Source organism: Magnolia sinica, chromosome 11, assembly GCF_029962835.1.
Source record: "Magnolia sinica isolate HGM2019 chromosome 11, MsV1, whole genome shotgun sequence".
NCBI classification, from domain to species: domain Eukaryota; kingdom Viridiplantae; phylum Streptophyta; class Magnoliopsida; order Magnoliales; family Magnoliaceae; genus Magnolia; species Magnolia sinica.
This window is the reverse complement of record NC_080583.1, coordinates 47,314,808-47,337,074: the sequence shown is the minus strand read 5'-3', so window position 1 is coordinate 47,337,074 and position 22,267 is coordinate 47,314,808. Positions and strand designations below refer to the sequence as shown.

At 38.9% G+C, this 22,267-nt stretch overlaps 1 protein-coding gene across 1 annotated transcript in view; it reads left to right on the top strand.

Moving 5' to 3' along the window:
- Positions 1-22,267, top strand: part of LOC131219090 (WD40 repeat-containing protein HOS15) — a 103,958-nt gene that overhangs the window by 47,368 nt on the left and 34,323 nt on the right. The window contains exons 4-5 of the mRNA XM_058214091.1: positions 17,189-17,283; positions 17,383-17,429. Of these exons, the coding sequence (XP_058070074.1) occupies positions 17,189-17,283; positions 17,383-17,429 (142 nt within the window). The remainder of the gene's footprint in view (positions 1-17,188; positions 17,284-17,382; positions 17,430-22,267) is intronic.

Below are 22,267 nucleotides of genomic sequence, written 5' to 3'. Positions count from 1 at the left end.
GAGAATTTATATACCTCCAAGAACATACTGTTTTTGTCTGGTAACATAGAAATCCTCAAACGGGTAATTGATTATCTATCCATCTTCACTACATCACTCTATAGAATTACAATATGTAATGCTTACCTAGACGACTATACTTGCCTAAACGTCTTAATCAGTCACCCATTCAATGTTGGATAAATTGTAATGACTTTAATTTTCAATTTAAATGCCACGTCAAAATTCCGGCAGCATCTTCCCTTATCTCTCTAGATATATTCATCTTGTATTTAATTCCCATGTCAACCATTCACACCAAGTGTGAATATTTGATGATTGAAATAAATGTAGGAAATATATCCAGAGAGAAAAAGAAAAGACTATTAAATTGGAATAAATGAAGATATTACAATCTATTTAACCCTGAACTGTTAAAAAATGAGACAATTTGAGGATTTCTATGCATCCAAGAACATGCTGTATCTATGTTTGACAACATAAAAATCCTCAAACGGGTAGCTAATTATCTATTCTTACAGTCTATTTTCTTTTTAAAAATCTAACAAATTAAAAACAATCTCACAATCCAACAATAATAGATAAAAAACAACTTAATAATCTAACAAATTAACAAATTAAAAAAATATATAATAATTTAACAATCTAACAAATTGACAAATTAACAATCTAACAAATTAAAAGCAGTTTAACAAACTAACAAATACATCCATCCAACCTTCCATCCATGCATCTAACCACCCAATACATCCATCCATCCAACCATCCCTGCCTCCCAACCATCCATCCATTTAACTTAGATTGTATAATTTATAGTTATATGTGTGTGTGTGTGTGTGTGTGTGTGTGTGTATTATATAATATATTATACAATAATATTAATATATAATATATATACTATACTTTAAAATGATTTAGGGATTTAGGTGTTTATAATATTATATATTATATTATAATGTACTATATAATATTATATTATAATATAATATATAATGTATTACAAATATATAAATACATTATATATAATATATATGAATATATAATTATATATACATTATATATATTATATGTAAATCTATAATATATATTATATATATTATTAATATAATATATACTGTACACATGGCCAGTGGTCGATCGGGTTGCCATTGTCAGCTATTGACAGTGGCCGGCTGCCTGGCCGAGCAAGAGGGGGCAAATAGAAAGAGAGAGAGAGAGAGAGAGAGAGAGAGAGAGAGAGTACCTGCTCGGTGCTCGCTAGATCGGAGACGGAGAAAAGCCGATCGGAAATGGTGGGGTGCTACTTGGTGCTCGTTGGATCGGAGTGGCCGGTCGGACACTAGAGAGAGGAGAGGAGAAAGGGTGGTGGCTGAGCGGGGTGCTTCTCGGTGCTCGACGGATCAGAGAACGGCTAGGAAGACGCTGGAGAGAGAGGAGAGGAAAAAGGGGGGTGGCCGAGTGGGATCCATAGTAGGCTTTTTGGATGGCCGAGTATTTATATACCCGGTCAAATCAGCCGAGTCGGGTTCGAGCCCAAGACCAAGTCCAGCTTAGACTCGACTTATTTTTTTATTTTTTTATTTTTAGCACCAAAAAATGAGCTTGACTCGGCCTGAACCCAATTTCGATCTGAGTCAAGTTGCCTTTAGTTGAGCAAGTTACTCGAGCTGAGTCAGTTTGTGTGCAACTCTAGTTACGAGTTGCTACATTAATGTCCCAACCATTTCTGACCATCCCATACCTAACAACTAGTCATCTCCTCACCCCCTGTGCTTCTCGACACCCGCAATCCTTTAAGATATTCAATAACGGTAACGGTGGCCATAACAACTACTGTTGTTACCATTAAGATATGGGCCATCATGGCCTTTTTTATTCCTTTTTTTTTTCCCCAAGTGTAATGGCTTTTTACGGGCCAATTTTCTGTAGTGGCCATTAGGCCTCGTAACGCGTAATGGTACCCATTGTCACTGTTACGTAAACCATCTTTGGGTACCATATCCTCCACGACTTTTTGTATAAAAGAGGTAATATTACTGCTCTTATCGACTACATCCCAAGCCTGCCCTTTTCTTGTCAGGTCTGCTTATACAAACTCAAAACCCACAATGAAGAGTTATATGAAAAGATGGGCTGCTATTGTGAATTCTAGTGGTTGGGGGCGTTTTAGGAATGTTTGGGAACAAATTGTGTGGATTGATTTTAAAGATCAATGTTGAAAATAGCTAAATCCGACTTAAACTACTTTTAGAACTGATGGCCTACATACAACTATCATGCAACCATGCATTTCCCACCAGCATGTCATCATGGTGTGCCGTAAAGGCCGTTACGGGGCCGTAAAGGCCGTTACGTAAAGGTAACGGTGGCAACCATTACACGTTATGGGGTTGTAACGGTCGTAACAGCTATTATGGAAAAAAAAATGACCCATAATTGCCGTTAACAACACATTACATCTCCTATAAAGGCCATAATAGCCCCGTAATAGTCTGTTATGAGACATAGGTTTTCAATACTTTTTAATCAACATTACGGGGCAGATACATGTTTTTCGGAGGTTTTTTCAATAAATAAATTAAAAAAAAGAGAGACCGTAACGGCCATTATGGAGATGTAACAGCTGTTATGCCCCGTATCGTAAAGGTAACGGTGGTGGCCGTTATGGCCACTGTTACCGTTACGGAATACCTTGCATGTCATATGTGTAATTTGCATGAAATCTGCAAACAGTGGGCCTAATCATAAATCTCCTTTCTCAAAAATGAACCTTTTTTGTTTCACTGTAGTATGGTTGTTGTGGATGGTTATTTTCTCTTTCTGCGTGTTTTTTTTTTTCACTAGACATTTGGAGGGCTGAAAAATTGCACATCACCATTGAAACTTTTGACCTGAGAAAGTGGGGCCCATGGTGCACTGATTTAAACCATTGATGAATGGGTCCCACTTTGGATGGCCCATACCAAGGAGTAAGTCTCTTGGGCGGAAAAATATGAAGGCTTGAATAGGTAGGGGTGGCAATGGGCCAACCTGTAACTTAAGACATGAGGCCCGAGCCTGGCCTGAGTGTGGCATGGGCCTAGCATAACGGTCCACGCCTGAGCCTGAAATTTGATTAAATTCCTATTTAAAACTTGAATGTTCCTAATTTTTCTGTCTAGCAAGTGGGCCACACATTCACGGAAATAAACATTTTAGAGGAATGAAACCAAAGGTCTAAATTCAAGATGGATGGATCACCTAACTGAGGATTAAAATGGCATATTTGTGGGATATAATTCAGCGTATAAAGTCAGGTTAGGTTGGGCTAAAATGACATGACCCCAAGCCTGACCGAACAATTGATCATGCATGCAAGGCCCAAGTCCGGCCCACGGGCCAAGCTAGTAGGTCCAAGCAGTCTACCAGCCAAGACTGCCCTTATGAAATAGGTGGGCCTGAAATGGATGTTTAGGAAAGATATTGCAGTACAGGTTCATATGCAACCAAGAACTAGGCCAAATTTTTGTATCCAAGATCTCCCACTCGTGTTTGGCTGATGGGTCATCCATGGTGAGACCCATCATATCAATGATTGGGATCATTATATCATGTGCCCCACTAGTGCAGTTTGAAAACCTGAATGATAACATCCAACCTCTACATTAAGCATTGGATAATATCTGTTGTACAGATATGGCCTCATCAACCTTTAACAAACCATCAAAGGATTTGATTTCACCGACTTTGGCGATATACTTGAGGTCATTCAATGCTTGGGGGAGAGTTAGGGATGAACTAGGGTTTTGGATTTTGAGAAATCCCTTTTCCTATGAATCATGGCAAGACTGCCTTTCTTAGGGGTGAGGGTGAAAAAATAAAGTCGGCAGTTTTTTCAGGAAATTTCTCACGTGGGGAACGGTGTTTCCAGGAGAAACTCAACCCAAGTAGCAGAAAGTCTCCTGAAATACATGAGTCATGTCCTGGAGTTCGGACGTGTTTTGATTAAAAGTTTCAAAAAAGAAAAAAAAAAGCAAAAAAAAAAAAGTGGAGTGTCATTGTTTCGTCACAGGCTACTAATAAATGGTATTGTTTATTTCCTTTTGCTGTATAACATTTATGGTATACCTTCTCTTCATTAAACACCTCACTTCCTATCTGCCATCTCAGGTTAGGATCAAGTGCAAAAAATTCTGTCATGAGGTTGGGGAGTAGTAGCTTTGAGCAAATATGAGGAAGGTCTGGTGCTCTCGGAGCACTGTAAGTTATGATGCTCCTATTTTCAGCGGGTCATCTTGTCCTAGGAACCCTTTTGGATAGTCCGTCGGGCCCTACATAGATTTATGGGCATGGTATTAAAAAACGTTTTGTTTCGGCTGTATCGGCTGTTTCGTAAAGGAAACGGTCACCCCATTACACTATAGGGGGTAAATCAGTCCGTTATGAGGGTGTATCGATCGATATGGGCTTGATATGCCCCATATTGGCACACTGTTACAGGGTCGATATGGCTATTATAGGCCGATGGTCCCACGGTCCCATTTTGAAAATTTTTATTTTCAGTTTTTCTACCATTTCCACTTATTTATTCATTTCAACCATGAAGGAAGCTTTTAAATTAATTTTAAACTGGATCTAGGTCTGTTTTGAGGATCAAATGCGTTGGATTCGATGAATTGAAGCGAGTGAACCATTTTGGGAAATATTTGAAGGACTAAACTGTCACCCCTTTTTTTTTTTCCTCTCATTTTTCCATCATCATTTTGTTGTATGTATATGTGATGGTCCTTAATCCACTAAATCATGCTTGATTTGTGTTTGATTAAGGCATATATGGTCAACTTTTAGCATGTCAAGTTGACATTGCCCAACGGATAACTTTCTTATCGAAGAATGGCCTGTTACACCAAATAAATGTCTAAAACAGGATGGAATACATATTTAGGATCCTCACGTTTTAAGAATTTTATAAATGATTTTTGAGATTTTATTTTCCAAAGAAAGAGGTTGTTAGAGGGTCATATTGTACCGGTCGATATTGTTATGTAATGCTTTGCTTATGGGCCACCATTAAAAAATCACCTTGAACAGGTGATCCTATCCAGTGTTCGAATTATCTCCGATATTATCGAAATATCTCCGATATTATCTTTATCTCTAGCTCACAATACTGATAACATTGGTAGCGAAACCGGTAACGCTGGTAGTATCAAAAATTTCAGGTATTAGCAATGTATTGCTAAGTATCGTCAATGTATCAATATCGCTAATGTAATCGCCAATATTTTCAACTATGTAAATTTTAGGTGTCGCTTGTATTGCCAATGCATCAACATTTCTAGTGGATCCAATCCTTTATTTTAGGTAATACTTGTATCATAAGTGTATCGATGATATTTCAATAGTATCGCCAACGTATTAATATCATCAAAATTTTGTTTATTGGAAAAAAATTATTTCAAAATTTTTTCATGGGCACATGGTTGTGTGTAGTGTTCAATTTCTCGTTGATAATATTAATACTATCTCGATATTATCGATAACGCAATATACGTAATATTGAGACCACAATCTTTCATTTCCTTTACAATTGTTGATGATTTCTTGGTGAAATATCATGTGTTGTTGATATTTTACAATATCAATGAATGTTTGGATGGAATGTTGGATGGTTAAATAGGACAAATGGGATGGTTGGATTGATTTTTTACAACAACACATGCTTTTAAGGCCCCATTAAATGAGAACTTGTTATAAGAAAAAAGCAAAATATATAAATGTCACATTCTTTAAAATAAAAATCCCAAAGTTAAGAGCATTAAGTACAATACAAATGTCACGTTCCTCAAAATCGATATGTCAAATTCTCAATAATTACTCTCTAGACTCTAGTGTCTAAACTCTAAAGGTCATCTATATCTAATAGATCATTGTCGTTGTCATCATCCTCATTCACTTCGTCACCAGGTCTAGGCCTTTCATCATCAGCATCAGCATCTACATCTGCATGTAAATCATCCACACCATGAACACTCATTCCTATATCTCCTTCCTCTCTTATAGGAGTAAGAAATCTTCCCATGGGACCACCTACACATTTAAAAAAGAAAAGAGATTCATTGGTCTTTTACTTTCTTTGTTAAAAATGTTCGTGTAACTTAATCTATAACTATAAACACTTACTTAGGGCCTGTTTGTTAACTCTTAAAATTAACACTTAACACGGAATTGAGAAAATGCCTCGTATTAAGAGTTGTTTGTTAACACTGAAATCGGAAAGTGCTGAGTGATTTTCTGCGATATTTCGCCGAATTCTTTTGGCGATGGGAGCCTGGCTTAATGGTGAACGTTGAATGCGCTCCATAAAATTTTCTATTAAAATTTTTTTTTGATTCCAAAATTACCCTTACTACTACGGATATTTTTTTCTTTTAGAAAACTATCTTTTAACATGTGAAATTTATTTATGCCGTACCGTAATTTATTTGATCCACACAGTCCAACTTTTTCAGATCATTCTTGAGCATGCGCTCAAAAATAAGGTATATGTAATACTCAAGTGGGCCACACCATAAAAACCAATGGAAATTGAATAAAACTCAAGTCCACCATTAAAAACCTTTTGGGGCCATAAAAGTTTTGGATCAAGATGATCTTTGTTTTTTTACCTTCATCTAGCCTGTATGACCTAATCAACAGATTGGATGTCAAATAAACAGTACTGTCGGCCTTAGGAGAATTTTAATGGTGGATATCCAATCATCATTGTTTTCCTGTGGTGTGGTCCACTTGAGATTTATATCCCTCTCAATTTTTTATTTTTATTTTTATTTATTTATATTTTTTTTGTGAAGCCCTAAAATGATCAGTAAAAATGGATGAAAAACATACATCATAACGGGCCCACAGAGCACCGAACACAAGCCACAGGGTTGATGGCAGGGGACTAGATACGTGTTGTGGGAAGACGAGCGCCTACGCTCCTCGAGCTTCGAGTTGTGCGAACGGTTCAAAGTAGATCAAAGTTACATGGCCCACAATGATTTATTTATTATATCAACATCATTCATCCATTTTTTGAGATCATTTTACAATAGTAGCCAAAAAATGAATCATATCCAAAGCTCAAATGGACTGCACCAAAAATAGCAGCGGGATAATGATTTTCACCGTTAAAAAATTCATATGGCCCACCATAATGTTTCTTTTTCATCCAATCTGTTCATAAGGTCACAAATACCTGGATGAAGAGGAAAACAAATTTCATATTGATACGAAACTTCTGTGACCCCAAAAAGGATTTTAATGGTAGGCATTCAATCCCCCACTACTTTTTGCAGCGTGGTACACTTGATCTTTAGATCTGTCCTATTTTTCTGCTCAAGCCTTAAGACGAGCACGAAAAATGGATGGAAGGTTTGGGTATAACACATACTTTATTATGTGACCCACAGGTGTGTGGCACACTAGCCAATCCGCTTCCGTCCAGATCGGACCTGGATTTCTGGAAACGGATTGGCTACTCCCCTTGACACCAGCCCGGGCTGGTGGTCGGTGCTCTGTGGGCCCCACCATGATGTATGTATTTCATCCATTCCGTTCATCCATTTTTAAATATCATTTTAGGGCTTGATCCCAAAAGGGAGAGGTATATAAATCTTAGGTGGACCACACCACATGAAAACAATAGCGATTGGATATCCACCATTAAAATCCTCCTAAGGCCCACTGTACTGTTTATTTGACATCCAATCTGTTGATTATGTCATATAGGCCCAGATGAAGGGAAAAAGCAAAAATCAGCTTGATCCAAAACTTTTATGGCCCTTAAAATGTTTTTAATGGTCGACCCTCATTCAACATTGTTTCCTGTAATATGGTCCAACTGAGATTGGGATATACCTCATTTTTGGTCTCATACAGTAAAATGATCTGTCAAAAATAGATGGACGGAATGGATGAAACACATACATCATTGTGGGCCCCACAGAGCACCGACCACAAGCTATTGGCAGGTACCAGCGGAGTAGCCAATCCGTTTCTTGGATTTCCTGCGAAGGACGCGGATTGGCTACTGACAGGTTGATTAGCGAGAATACCACTGAAGTGACATCACCATGTTATGTTATGTGGGACCAACCAAGATGTATGTGTTGTATCCACATCGTCCATCCATTTGGTGATATAAATTTAGGGTATGAGCCAAATAACTAGTCAGATCCAAAGCTCGAGTGGACCCCACAACAGAAAACAGTGGAGAGAGTGCCCTCCACCCTTAAAAATTTTTAAGGGCCACAAAAGTTTTAGATCAAGCTGAAATTTGTTTTTTACCTTCTTTCATGTCTGTCTTAACTTTTGAACATGTTAGATCTCAGATAAACATGATAGTAGACCTTAGGAAGGTTTCAACGGTGGGCATCACTCTTCCCACTGTTTTATGTGGTGGGGTCCACTCTAGATTTGAATTTGACTCATTCTGTCTCATGCCTTAGAATGATATCTCCAAATGGATGGATGGTGTGGATACAACACATACATCATGGTGGGTCCTACAGAACTTGGTGATGTCACTTCAGTGTAGCCAGTCTCCTACTTAACCTGTCAGTATCTAATACGCCTCCTGTGAAAGACTCCCGCAGGAACTTCCTGCGAAAGATTCTGTGTGGGGCCTACTACGATGTTTGTGAGAAAATCAGTCCATCCATCCATTTTTGGAGCTTATTTTAGGGCATGCAACAAAAAATAAGATGTATCCAAAACTTAAATGGGCCACACACTAGGAAATAATGGAGATTTTGTGACCACCGTTGAAACATTTATATGGCCACGAAAGTTTTGTATTAGTTTAAGTTCATGATGTTTTCACTTCATCTCGTCTAGGAAGGTTCTAACGGTAGGCATTCCTTTCTCATTGTTTCATCTTGTATGGCCTACTTGAGTTTTGGATACTCCTCATTCTGTTCCAATGTCCTAAAATGAGTTTTGGATACTCCTCATAAGGAATTTTTTTTTTTAATTTTATTTTATGAATAATGATATTTCAATTTCCTCTTAATTATTATAGTTTATTTGAATTAAATAAATTAATTTTATTTATATTTAATAAAAAATAATTTCTTTATAACGTAAAACATTTCCAAACAGGAGATAGGGGCAAATGCGTCAAATTAACGTATTTCTAACATTTCAGATGTTTGTTAACAAACATAGTCTCAAATTCGGTACTTAATTTTCAGACTTCCGCCATAATTACCAAATAAGTTTTTTGACTTCAGATTTCAGATTTAGGCTTCAGATTTCATATTCAGGCTTCAGATTTCAGATTCAGGCTTTAGACTTCAGATTTAACAAACGGGCCCTTAAAGTAGTTGCCTTCCTTTTCTTTGAGGAAGGTGGGGGGCAAACTCCTTCAGAAATATTTGATGTTGATGGTGCATTGCTGTCAATTGGATCATTAGACTCCTGAATAGTTGTAATGGCACTAATATCAAAGGCCATATTTTGATCTTCGAGCCATGATGGATCATTTGGGAGAACAGGGCCTTCTTTCTCAACAATCCATTCATCATCTGATTCAATGTGGTCCACCAATATTGGATCCATTGCCGCCCTTCTCTTCATGCTTCTTTCTCTCAGTTTCATATTATATATCACATATACTAGAGAGTTAAGCTTTTGTTGCTCTAGCGGATTTCTCTTCTTTGTGTGGATCTAATCATATGATGATCTATGTCAGCCAATTATCAAAGACTTGCTAATCTACTAAATAAAAATTAGCCAATTTAGAATATTGAATGGTACAAAAGTCACCTGTTCAAAAGTACTCCAATTCTCTCACAGCCAGAAGCACTGCATGTGAGGCTTAAAACTCGTACTGCAAACTTCGTAAGTTGTGGAGTTCTATCTCCAAAGTGTTCCCACCAATCAGCTGCATAAATTAGTTATAATTTATAAATTAATGAAATACTTTCACCAATTATAAAAATATAATTTACATAAAAATGAAAATATCAAAATATAAAATTATAAATTACTTGGGGAACGCTTTGTCATGGTTTCGAGTGCAAGGCGAGAGCCAAAATCCCCTCTTCTCTTGTCATATTCATCCAACTGAATATCAGCATCAGCATGCTCTTCATGGGGGATCATCCTATCCATGCACTCCAACAACCCCCTTTTTATCTCGGGGTGTGTAGAGAACTTATCTGAGTACTGTATTTGAGGATTCAAATAGTACCCGGCTGCATGTAGAGGACGATGAAGCTGAGGAGTCCATCTTTCATCTATTTTGTTCCAAATTGGAACATCTCTTTTTGACATCATTGCAATTAAATGCAATTTTCTCCTTTGCTATGTCCATTAATTCATAAATGAACCCCATTGCTGGCCTCTCTTCCGAATCTACTTCTCTTAAAACACTTACCAATGGCATGATGCTCTTAACACATAAGGCAACATTCGGCCAAAACTTCGGATCAAACATTATAATAGCCCGTACCTTTATTCCTTCAGGTTTTTTAGCCCAAGAACATGAGCACCATTGTTCCGATGCAAACATGGCTATAAGACCATTCTTTTGCTTGTTAATACTTCGAAGGGTGAGGTATGATGTTGCAAAGCGTGTCACTGCCGGCCATAGAAGCTCATGGTTATTCGTGAAGCTTCTCATCATGCTCAATACAATTCCATGCCTATAAATAAACTTGGTCACTGTCATTGCCTTTTCAAGCGTTTCAGAATATATTTTCAATTTTCCAATATCCATCAACATCAGATCTATGCAATGTGCAGCACATGGAGTCCAATATATCCTTTTCCTCTTATCCATCAACTTCTTCCTAGCACTCACATAGCTTGAATGGTTATCCGTGATAACCTGGACCATATTTTCTTCCTCAATTTCTTCCACAACTTCATCAAGATATTTGAATAACAAATTTCCATCTTTTATTGAATCTGAAGCATCAATAGACTTATAAAACATTGTTCCCATCGGAGAATTAATCAAAAAGTTAATGATGCTTCTATTCTTTCCATCCGTCCAACCATTAGACATAATTGAACATCCATAAGTTTTCCAGGAAGCTTTGTATGCTTTCATTAAACTATTAGTATTAGCAACCTCCTCTTTTAGTATCCATGTTCTCATCTCATGCATGGATGGTGGCTTCAATCCCGGTCCAAACTTGCTAATAGCCTTACACAATGCTGAAAAGTATGGGCTATTACACAGGTTGAATGACAAAGCATTCCCCCCAAAAAAAATCTTCCAATCACCCTGCATACTTCTTTTCTTTCTTCCTTCTTCCACCTTGAATTCAATGTGGATTGACGTTGCTCACTGCTAACAAATTGATCCATAGGACCCCTTGCTCTTGCCATTGGTTGATTACCAGAAGAACCACTACCAAGTTGGCTGTTAATGAAAGCATCATTACCTACGATAGCGCTATCACTTGCAGAACCAGAAAGATATGTTGATCCCCCTTTCCCAATATCTCGAAACACCTCATTTCTTTTATTTTTTCCATCATGATATTCCTTTAAAGCCTTTCTACACTCATCCTTGGCTTCTTTCGTCACTTTTGGGCACGGCTTTATCCCATTGTGGGTTCCGGCCAAATGATTCTTTAGGCGAGTCACGCCTCCTGTACATCTTTGACCGCAAAATTTGCATAGCACATAATTTCTATGAGATTGTCCAAGTGGATTATCAGCCACATATTTCCATGCAAAATCTCTTTTTCTTCAAACATTCTTCTCTCTTTAGTTCACTACTTAACCAAAAAAAAAAAAAAAACACGTCACAAACAAATCATAGAATCACAAAAATCAACACACGCACACCACTTACACACACACGCACACCACAGTGGGCCCACCATAGAAAACAATGCAAATCCACCCCTTCACGCACCTCAGTGGGCCCCACGTGGGCCACACCATAGAAAATAATGCACATCCACCCCTTCACGCACCTCAGTGGGCCCCACGTGGGCCACACCATAGAAAATAATGCACATCCACCCCTTCACGCACCTCAGTGGGCCCCACGTGGGCCACACCATAGAAAATAATGCACATCCACTCCTTCACGCACCTCAGTGGGCCTCCCGTGGGCCATACCACAGAAAAAAATTAAAAAAGTATAAAGAATAAACAACCGATAGTAACCGACATTTTAAAAGGGAAAAAAATGAGGAAAAAACTAAAAATACCAAGTTATTTTCACTGTAAATCAAAAAAAAATCAAAAAATAGGAATGAGCGTACCTATTTTTATCTCAAGATGAAATTGAATCATTGAAAACTGCAAATGTTGAAGCTCCACAGCCGATCGGTTTGCGTCTGGAAGTAGCTTTTCGAACTCAAGATTGAAGAGTGGGGAGAAGAGCAACGTCAGCAGCGTCGGTTTGCCTCTAGAAGTAGATTTTTGATCTCAAGATTGAAGGGTGGGGAGAGTAGCAGCGTCGGTAGCATCGGTTTGGGTCTGGAAGCCTTTTTGAATAGGTTTTTTTTTTAAAAAAAAAAAAAAAAAAAAAAAACTTTAGTTGTTGCCTGTGGTGTGAGTTCACCACTGTTTAATACAATGGAAAAACCAAAAAAAAAAAAAGCACAGGCAAGCTACGTAGCGTACGCTACCGCTACGCTACACACGCTACTGAAAACAATGATGCAAATATGTACATTTTAACATTTCCTAAAGTTTTGCTAAAATTCCACCGTTTTTCCCATGTTTCCCTGCATTTCCGGTTATCAGCGATATTATTGTCGATATCAATATTGTTTCCGTATCCCTGGCCAGCGAAACTTGTAGCGATACTGATACTTCGAACACTGATCCTATCTACCCGAAAGTTGGCCTTATATTTATTTATTTATTTTATAGCCGATTGTTTTCCAAGCCATGGATGAGATGGTCACTATCATGTTTAATTCTTTAAAACATAACCCATTCATGACAGGCCTTGGCATATGGGTGGTTGCAATTGTTGATTGGACCTATTTGTCCTAAATAATCCTTCCCTTCTGTTTTTATAGGTTGTTGATTAGATGGTAGAATCATCATATCAGTCTATTTTTGCATGGCGGCATATGAAGCATGTGCCAGACTTAATTGACAGTGAAGATTGATTGATAAGACTACGTATACATCCTAATACAAGTAGGAGCACCATAGCTTGTTGTGCTTTGAGGGTACTGGACCATTTCTCTGAACATGGGAAGTCCCACTAAGTTTTTGGGGACTTGAGGGCCTGTTTGTTAACGCTGAATATTTGTTCTTAACGTGGAATTCTGAAAATATTCCATGTTTAGTGGTGTTTGTTAACGCATAAGAAGGAAAGCGCTCCACGATTTTTTGTTGAAATTTTTCCGTGATGGGAGTCCTTTATGTTGAAATTTTTCCGTGATAGGAGTCTAGCTTAATGGGGAATGGAGAATGCACTCTGTGATTAATTTTTTTTAAAATCCAAAATTATCCTTTGCGAGAGAAATTTTGTCCCTTGCGTTATACACATCCCAACTTTTAACATGGGGAACTTCTTTGAGCCCACCATGATGTATGTGTTTCATCCATTCCATTCATCCATTTTGAAAGATCATTTTAGGGCTTGATACCAAAAATGAGAGGAATATAAATCTCAGGTGGACCACACCACGGGAAAACAATAGTGATTGGATATCCACCATTAAAATTCTCCTAAGGCCCAATGTACTGTTTATTTGACATTCAATCTGTTGATTAGGTCATATAGACCCAGATGAATGGAAAAAACAAAGATCAACTTGATCCAAAACTTTTATGGCCCCCAAAAAGATTTTAATGGTTGACATTCATTAAACACTGTTTTCCTATAATGTGGTCCACTTGAGATTGGGATATACCTCATTTTTGGTCTCATACCATAAAATGATCTAGAAACATAGATGGACGACATGGTTGAAACACATGCATCATGGTGGGGCCCACATAGCACCGATCATCAGTTGAGTAGCTAATCTGTTTCTGCGGATTGGATACTGAGAGGTTGAGTAGCGAGACTCGCTACTGAAGTGACGTCACCAAGTTATGTGGGCCCCATCATGATGTATGTTTTGTATCCACGCCGTCCATCCATTTGGAAATATAATTTTAGGTAAAGATCCAAGGAATGAGTCAAATCCAAAGCTCCAGTGGACCTCACCACAGAAAACAGTGGGGAGAGTGACACCCACCATTAAAAACTTAAATAGGCCACAAAAGTTTTTGATCAAGCTGATATTTGTTTTTTCCCTTCTTTCATGTCTGTGTTAACTTGTGAACAGGTTGGATTTTAAATAAAAATCACGGTGAGCATTAGGTAGGTTTCAACGGTAGGCATCAATCTCCCCACTGTTTGTTGTGTTGGGGTCAACTATATATTTGGATCTACCTAATTCTTTAACTCATGCCCTAAAATTAAATCTCCAAATAGATGGATGGTGTAGATAAAGCACATACATCATAGTGGGACCATAGAACTTGGTGACGTCACTTCGGCAGCGAATCTCGCTATTCAACCTGTCAATAGCTAATCCACATCCAAGTAGAATGCGGATTGGCTGGTGTACCTAGGGGTGTACATCGAGTTGAACCGAGTCGAGTCGGCCTCAGCTCGACTCGGCTCAGCCACTAGCTGACCTCAGCTCAAACTGGGCTCGGCTCGGTCCTCGAGCCTGACTGGCCAGCTCAGCTCGGTTCTGTCAGCAGCTCGGGCCAGTTCGAGCCAATTTCGCCATTGCAACATTTTCACAAACACCTGGATTGCCCAATCTCACTGAATTTGAGACAGCAGCAATGGTTTTACAGATATTTTATCAAACACCTTCTAAGCAATATAAAAATCAAGAAAAAAAGGGTATTGGTTTCATATACATACCTTCCTTTCCACCAGCTACACTTCGTTGAGTCATTTCATTAAACACTTGGTGAGCAACATCAATATCAAAGTAACCGAGTCACCGAACTGGTTCGATTCTAGTCGAGTCGAGTTGGGGCCAGCTCGAACTCATTTTCAAGCTCAAAAAATCAGCTCGACTTGGCTCGAACTCAACTTCGAACCGAGTCGAATCGAGCTTTTTTGAGTTGAGTCGAGCGAGCTAACCGAGCTAGTTCGGTTCGTGTACACCTCTAGGTGTACCTCACACCAACGATATAGATGCCGTATTGACGTCAAGTTTTGTGGGTCCCATCATAAGGTATGTGTTATATGATTATATCCAAACTGTCCATCCATTTGGCGAGCTCATATTAAGGCTTTTGAGACGAAAAATAAGACATATCAAACTATCAAGTGGACCACACTGCAAAAAGCAGCGGGGAATTGAACATCTACCATTAAAACCGTTTTTGGGGTCACATACATCAAGGTGGGCCTTATTTGAAGGTTTTATTGCTACTGGTGCTCAACGCTACATGACACATAGTGACAATCTTCCCGCTAAGAGGAATTGAGGGCCTTATGAATAATGATATTTTAGTTTTCTATTAAGTATTTTAGTTTATTTGAATTAAATATAGTGATTTTATTTTTATTTAATAAAAAATAATTTCTTTATAATGTAAAACATTTCCAAATGGGAGATAGGGGCAAATGTGTCAAATTAACATATTTCAGACATTTAAGATGTTTGTTAACAAACAGGTTGTTTTAAATTCAGTCTTAATTTTCGGACTTCAGCCATAATTATCAAACAAGTTTTTTGACTTCAGATTTCAGATTCAGGCTTAAGATTTCAGATTCGGTCTTTAGACTTCAGATTTAACAAACGGGGCCGGAGTCTCTCTCTCTCTCTCTCCATATTATCATCATGTACCTTTTATGCTGTCACCAAGGAGTTTCATTTGCAAAGAATGATGAACTTAAAATATTATACATGTTGTTCGTGATATTTCTAATTATAACCACAGATACTTTAATTCTAAAGGCATTGTGGTAATTTCGAAGATTAGGTTAATATGTCATCAAGGTTTAAATATCATTTGACACTCCATGGTAATGCGGGGGCATTTTCACACTGGGCTCGAGCGGGGTGGCCTGTGGGATGTAGGGGTACACTCAGGGTGGGCGGCCCATGAGGCGGGTGGCTCATGTGAGGTGGGCCCCACCCGCTTAAGGCGTAACCCATGTGATGTGGGGCCCACTAGGGGGTTTGGCCTAAGACCTAACCCATGGGATGTGGGGCCTGTGCTTATGAGATAAAGGGATTGATTCTCCACACTCTATCAGTTCAAGGTTTTAGAGCAAGTGGTTAGTTGTCCTGCATCAAAGTGGTATTAGAGCGGGAGGTCTAGTGTTCGAGACTCCTCACCGGGGGTGATTAATGCAAAAACATTTTCACACCGGGCTCGAGGGGGGTGGCCTGTGGGATGCAGGGGCACACTCGGGGTGGAGGGCCTGTGTGAGGTGGAACCCATGTGATGTGGGGCCCACGAGGGGGGTTCGACCCATGACCCAACCCATGGGACGTGGGGCCTGGGTTTATGAGATAAAGGGAATGATTCACCACACTCTATCAATTCGAGCTTTTAAAGAAAATGGTTAGTTATCCTGCATCACATGGTTTCGGCGTAGTCAAATCAGAATTCTGGCAGTTTGGGCGCACCCACCACAAGAATCAGCCAGCTCAGTCTCGGACTCTCGTGTTGGGACAAGTCACACAAGAGGCCGCTTGGTTTCGTCGTTTCATCTGAGCCAAATTGAGTTGGGATTAGTAGATCCGCCAATCAACTTGTCGGGGTGGAATTCACACAATTGCTTCAGCAAAATTCAATGACTAGTTACCTCTCAAAAAATAAAAATAAAAAATCAATGACTAGTTACATACCTGACACCAACCCTCTACCCAGGCTGGGGCATCACACTAGTGGGAGTTTATAGCAAACGTTTTACATTGAACCACTTAAGTTTTTCAATAGATAATTTGGACGTTGTGTTTTTAGGGACAAATAATACATGATAAAGTTCCTGTGATGAATACTATTTGTAAAGTCCATTATTAAAATGTTTAGACACATCACACATGCTTCTGCTTCTGCAGAACTATTGTGTCCTTTTGTATTATTTCTTTTCTTCTTATTGTAAAATTCTTTCTCACACACGTGCGCTCACACACAATATGTGTTGTAATTTCTGCATCTCAATCTCTCATGTAAATGATCTAAGACCTCTTTTTCATATGCTGTGCAGGTCCAGAACCAATGGATATAACTCCTAGCACGCCATCTCTGTCTTGTGAGATCCCTAGTTCTGATGTAACCATTTTGGAAGGACATACTTCTGAGGTCTGGGGTTGCAATAATCTCTCCATACATTTTTTTAAAGCTATTACTGACAGATGAGCTAAAGCTTCTTTGCATTATGCCATTTCTTTCCACCTACAGGTTTTTGCTTGTGCCTGGAGTCCAGAAGGCTCCCTTCTAGCATCAGGGTGGGTATCTTTCTTGCTTATTGTATACTTTAGTTTAGCTTTCTTTGTCAAGAAAGATTGATTCCACTAGAATATTGTTTCTTTTCTCTGCACATCAATACTCACACGAACATGTGTGTGCGTCTATAAGAACCTCATGTATTTTCATATTTTCCATGGAAGTAAGCATACAAAACTTTTGCGCATATTAATTTATAGATTTTATTTTGTTATATTATACTAACTCAAGCACAAACTTATGGTAAATATTTGAAAGGGTACAAATCACCGTCATCATAGCCTTATCCCAAAGAATTGGGTCTAGCTACATGAATCCTTTTCTCTTACTGCCTCCATCCACGTCCTTTTTGGCTTGCCCCTTGCCCTTTTAGAGCCTTCAACTTGTACCAACTCGCTTCTTCTAACTGACCAATTCTTGATCTCCGTTGCTCGACCAAACATCTGTCTACTTTCCTTCCATCTTATTACCTATTGGTGCTACTCCTAAATTCCCTTGAATGCATTCATTTCTAATTCTATCATTGTCTTGACGCTCATCCATCTCAACATCCTTATTTCAGCCACAATCATCTTATGAGCATATTGTTTCTTAATTGCCCAACATTCTATAATGTAAAGCATGGCCGGTCTTATAGCCATCTCACAAAATCTCCCTTTTAGAAGGTCACAAATCAAAATTAAAAAATTTCTCAAGTTCAGAAAGTTACAATTCAACGTGCCTACTTTGAGAGGGCTAGTTCGTATGTTCCTCATTGTGTGGAGTCTTTGCCTACTTTGAGAGGGCTAGTTCGTATGTTCCTCATTGTGTGGAGTCTTTGGACAGGATACTTGAGTGACGATATAAATTAGGTTACTAATAACAGTTCGGACCTGTTAGCATCTTTTACATAGGATGGATTGTGGTATACTCTGCCTCAATATTTTGGATGCGGTTAACCCTGCTAGCACTAGCCATGGAAGAATTTTGTATACCAGTCCTCTAACCAGAGGTTCCTTGACTTTTGACGCACATTATTTCTTCCTCCTTCGTCTTCCTTTATACTCAATTTATAAATCTTTTTTACAGACTATATCTTCCTCTGAGAGCTTGCCTTTTCCGTTCTATCTCCTCGATCTCATATGGAATCTCTGATATGTCTCCCAAAGTGGGATCTATTCTACTCTTTGTTCTTTGCTATGAGTTTTGAGCTTCATATAAGCCTCACGTAACCTCCCCCTTTTACCTACAACAAAACCCACCACTTATTCCAACTTCTTCCTTCCTATCCATTCCTGCCTAGATCAGATGAGAATTTTTTACATCACTTGCTCGACTCTCCAATAGTAGGATCTATTCCACTCTTCGTTCTTTGCTTTTTGCATTTTGAGCTTCACCCCCTTCTACTTGTAACATACACTACCACTCTTTCACACTTTGCAAGAAACCCTCTTCCATCCACATCATCCTAAACTGACATTGGATTGGGGAATAGGGGTCCAACTTAGACATAGTGTGATAGGACAATGATTAGAGATGGGGTGAGGCACCGCCTTTTGCAACAACTTCGGATGAATGGATTCCCCATCACCTTATAAAGGTAGTCAATCGACTCTTGTCAGCACCAAAATTGCCTGGTTATTAGTCTTAAGCAATGTTCGAGTTGTCGGTATCGCTACAAGTTTTGCTGGCTGGAGATAAAGATATAATATTGTTATCGTTGATAACCAAAAATGAGTGGAAAATGAGGGGAAATATGGGAGAAACGGTGGAATTTTTTGGTGAAACTTCATGACATGCCTACATACACATATTTGCATATTTAGGAATAAAAAATTACAAAAAGAATGCATTAAATAATAAGTTCTCATTTAATGGGCTCAAAAAAGCATGTGCTGCCATAAGAAAACACTCCAATAATAACCAAAATGAGTTTATATAATACAAGTGTAGCTAACATATAATAATTAAGACAGGTAAAAGTAAATGAATTAAAAAAGTACACATTTCTGGATGGCCTTGAGACAATGCTGTTTTTCACCTCCCTCGCTCGGATGGCTTGGATCATACAATTGTTGTTGTCAAACAACCAACATCAGATGGGCCACTACCAAGAAAAAGGGAAAAAAAATAAAAATAAATCTAATCCAAAACTTCTGTGGCCCCACGAATGTTTCAACGATGGAGGTTTACTCTGCATTGTTTCCTATCATGCGACCCACTTGAGTTTTGGGTATGCCTCATTTTTTGGCCCATGTCCTTACATGATCTAGAAAAACAAATGGGCGGAGTGGATTTCTCACAAATATCATGGTGGGCCCCACCTACATCCATGGCAAGCCCTTCTTTGAAGGTTTTGCAGGAGCGGATTGCAGACCGAGCAAGTCTTAACATACTGAGTAAACTCCATGGGGTGCACCGTGATTTATGTATTATATCCACTACGTCCATCCATTTTACCAAGCAATTTTAGGGCTTTATTCCAAAAATGAAGCATATCCAAAGCTCAAGTGGACCACACCATAGGAAATAGTGTGAATTGAACGTCTACCTTTGAAACATTCTTGAGGGCCATAGAAGTTCTAAATGAAGCTGATATTTGTATTTTCCATTCATCCATGTCTTTTTGATCTTATGAACTAGTTGGATAACGAATAAACATCACTGTGGGCCCTAAAAAGGTTTCAACGTTGGAAATCATCATTCCCACGATTTCCTGTGGTGTGGTCCAATTGAGCTTTGGATATGCTTCAATTTTGGGCTCAACCCCTAAAATGAGCTCGAAAAATGGATGGACGATGTGGATAAAGCACATACATTCACTGTGGGCCCAACACAGTTTACCTAGTACATTAAAACCGTACGAGTAACCCAGTACCAGTGGGATTTGTTCACAGTCCATTATTGGGTGCGACCCTGGCCGTGGGGCTACATCAATAATATAAGATGTATATCTACATTGTCCATTCATTCTAGCAGATTATTTTAGCGCATGGGCCACAAAATCAGTCAGATCCAATTTTGAGGTGGTCTACACCATAGAAAATAGTGGTCATTGAATGGCCACCATTAAAAACTTCTTGGGGCCCAAAAGTTATGATCAGCCTGATATTTGTGTTTTCCCTTCATTCGGGTCTGTGTGAACCTAATGAAGTGGTTGGGTGGAAAGTAAGAAGTACAATGGGCCTTAAGAATTTTTTAATGGTAAGCGTTCAATCACCATTGTTTCCTATGGTGCGGTCCACCTGAAATGTGGATCTAACTCATTTTTTTAGCTCATTCCATAAAATGAGTGTCCAAAATAGATGGAAGGAGTAGATAAAATACGTTACATCGTAGTGGGGCCCACAATACTGTAAGTAGCCGCAACTCACGACTCACAAGCAACACCAGCATAATCCACGTCCCTAAAAAGGGTGTCTGATGCCATTTTCGGAAAGGGGAATAGGGTTTCCCATTTCCATTTCGAACCCAAATCCCAATATAAGGGTTTCCATTTCGAACCCAAATCCCCAAATTGAACCAAAATTCCCAAGGGATATCATAGATTATTTGCCAGAATTCCTGTTGATTTTGAAAATTTTCATTTATTCGAAGACAAAAAGGAAAGGGGAGGTTTTTTCATACACACATCTGTTGTCAATCGATTGATTGGCCCACTGAATTCTTCTTCCAATCTGGCGTACCTCTTCTACAGGTACCGAAATCACCTTCTTACAATTTTTAAATTTTTAATTTTAATTTTAATTTTTCGCATATACGATGCTCTCCCCAAAATTTCTGATACTACCTTTTTTTCGGCGAAACGGGTTGTTAGTTACAGTGCAGCTTGTGACCCAGTTAGGTAGCTACAACGAATTTGTCGCCCAACAACTATGATTATCGCGAAAACTCTAAAAAATCGTCGATAATTCACCGACAACTGGCAGAGAAACGAAAAAAGGGGTTTTCAGTGTCGCAACGCTCGCGACACCGATATTATCGACTTTTCGCCGATAACTTCAATATTGGTCTTCAGTAATGGACCCTCCCCAGAGAGGAAAATCAATATGATCATTTCTGTGGATGCACACTGAAAAGTGCCCATATTTCTTGTCATCCTACTGTCTCGTTTCTTTTCCTTGGAGAGCCTGATTACACCTAAGTTATTGCCAATGCACCTTGGGAGACTCCACATGATTGTTACTTTGTTCAGCTCAGCGTAGAATTCCCTTCTAAGATTCAGGTCATTTGGCCCATGCAACATCCATCTGGATCCTGATACTATTTCATTGAAAGAGATCGAAACTGATGATCTCCCTACCCTCCCATCTTCCTTAATTATTACATTTTCATAATATCATTATAATTCATCCTGATGCGCGCCCACCCCCCACTCCAAACGATGGACAACCCCATCAATCAGATCATGACGCTGTCTCAGATCTGTAGTTCTGTCTACTGCAGTGGAACAATTTGAGCATTCTGGCATCTACATACGCCCTTGACCTGCATTCTTGTCCGGGGGCACCCTAAGCCACTGATGTTCCATGAGAAAACTATCATGAGTGAAGAGTGATTAACCGGTTTACCTAACCACCTGATATGCACTGCCATGCTAACCCCTCTCTCGCCTAGCCCTCCTATCATGAAATTGATAAAGGAATTAAGATTCTGGAGTTCACACAAACTTTAATTTTTTTGCCTAGTTCCAACCTCCCATCCATACTTGTTTCATGTTCCATCCAGCTCCAGGTGTTTGAGTAATTCCATAAGCCACAAGATTGGATCTTATAAGTCATGGAAACCTGTAAAAATTCAGCAAATTTAACTCATGTAGATTTTACAACTGATTTAAGAGTTTTGCAGAATACAATGCTTA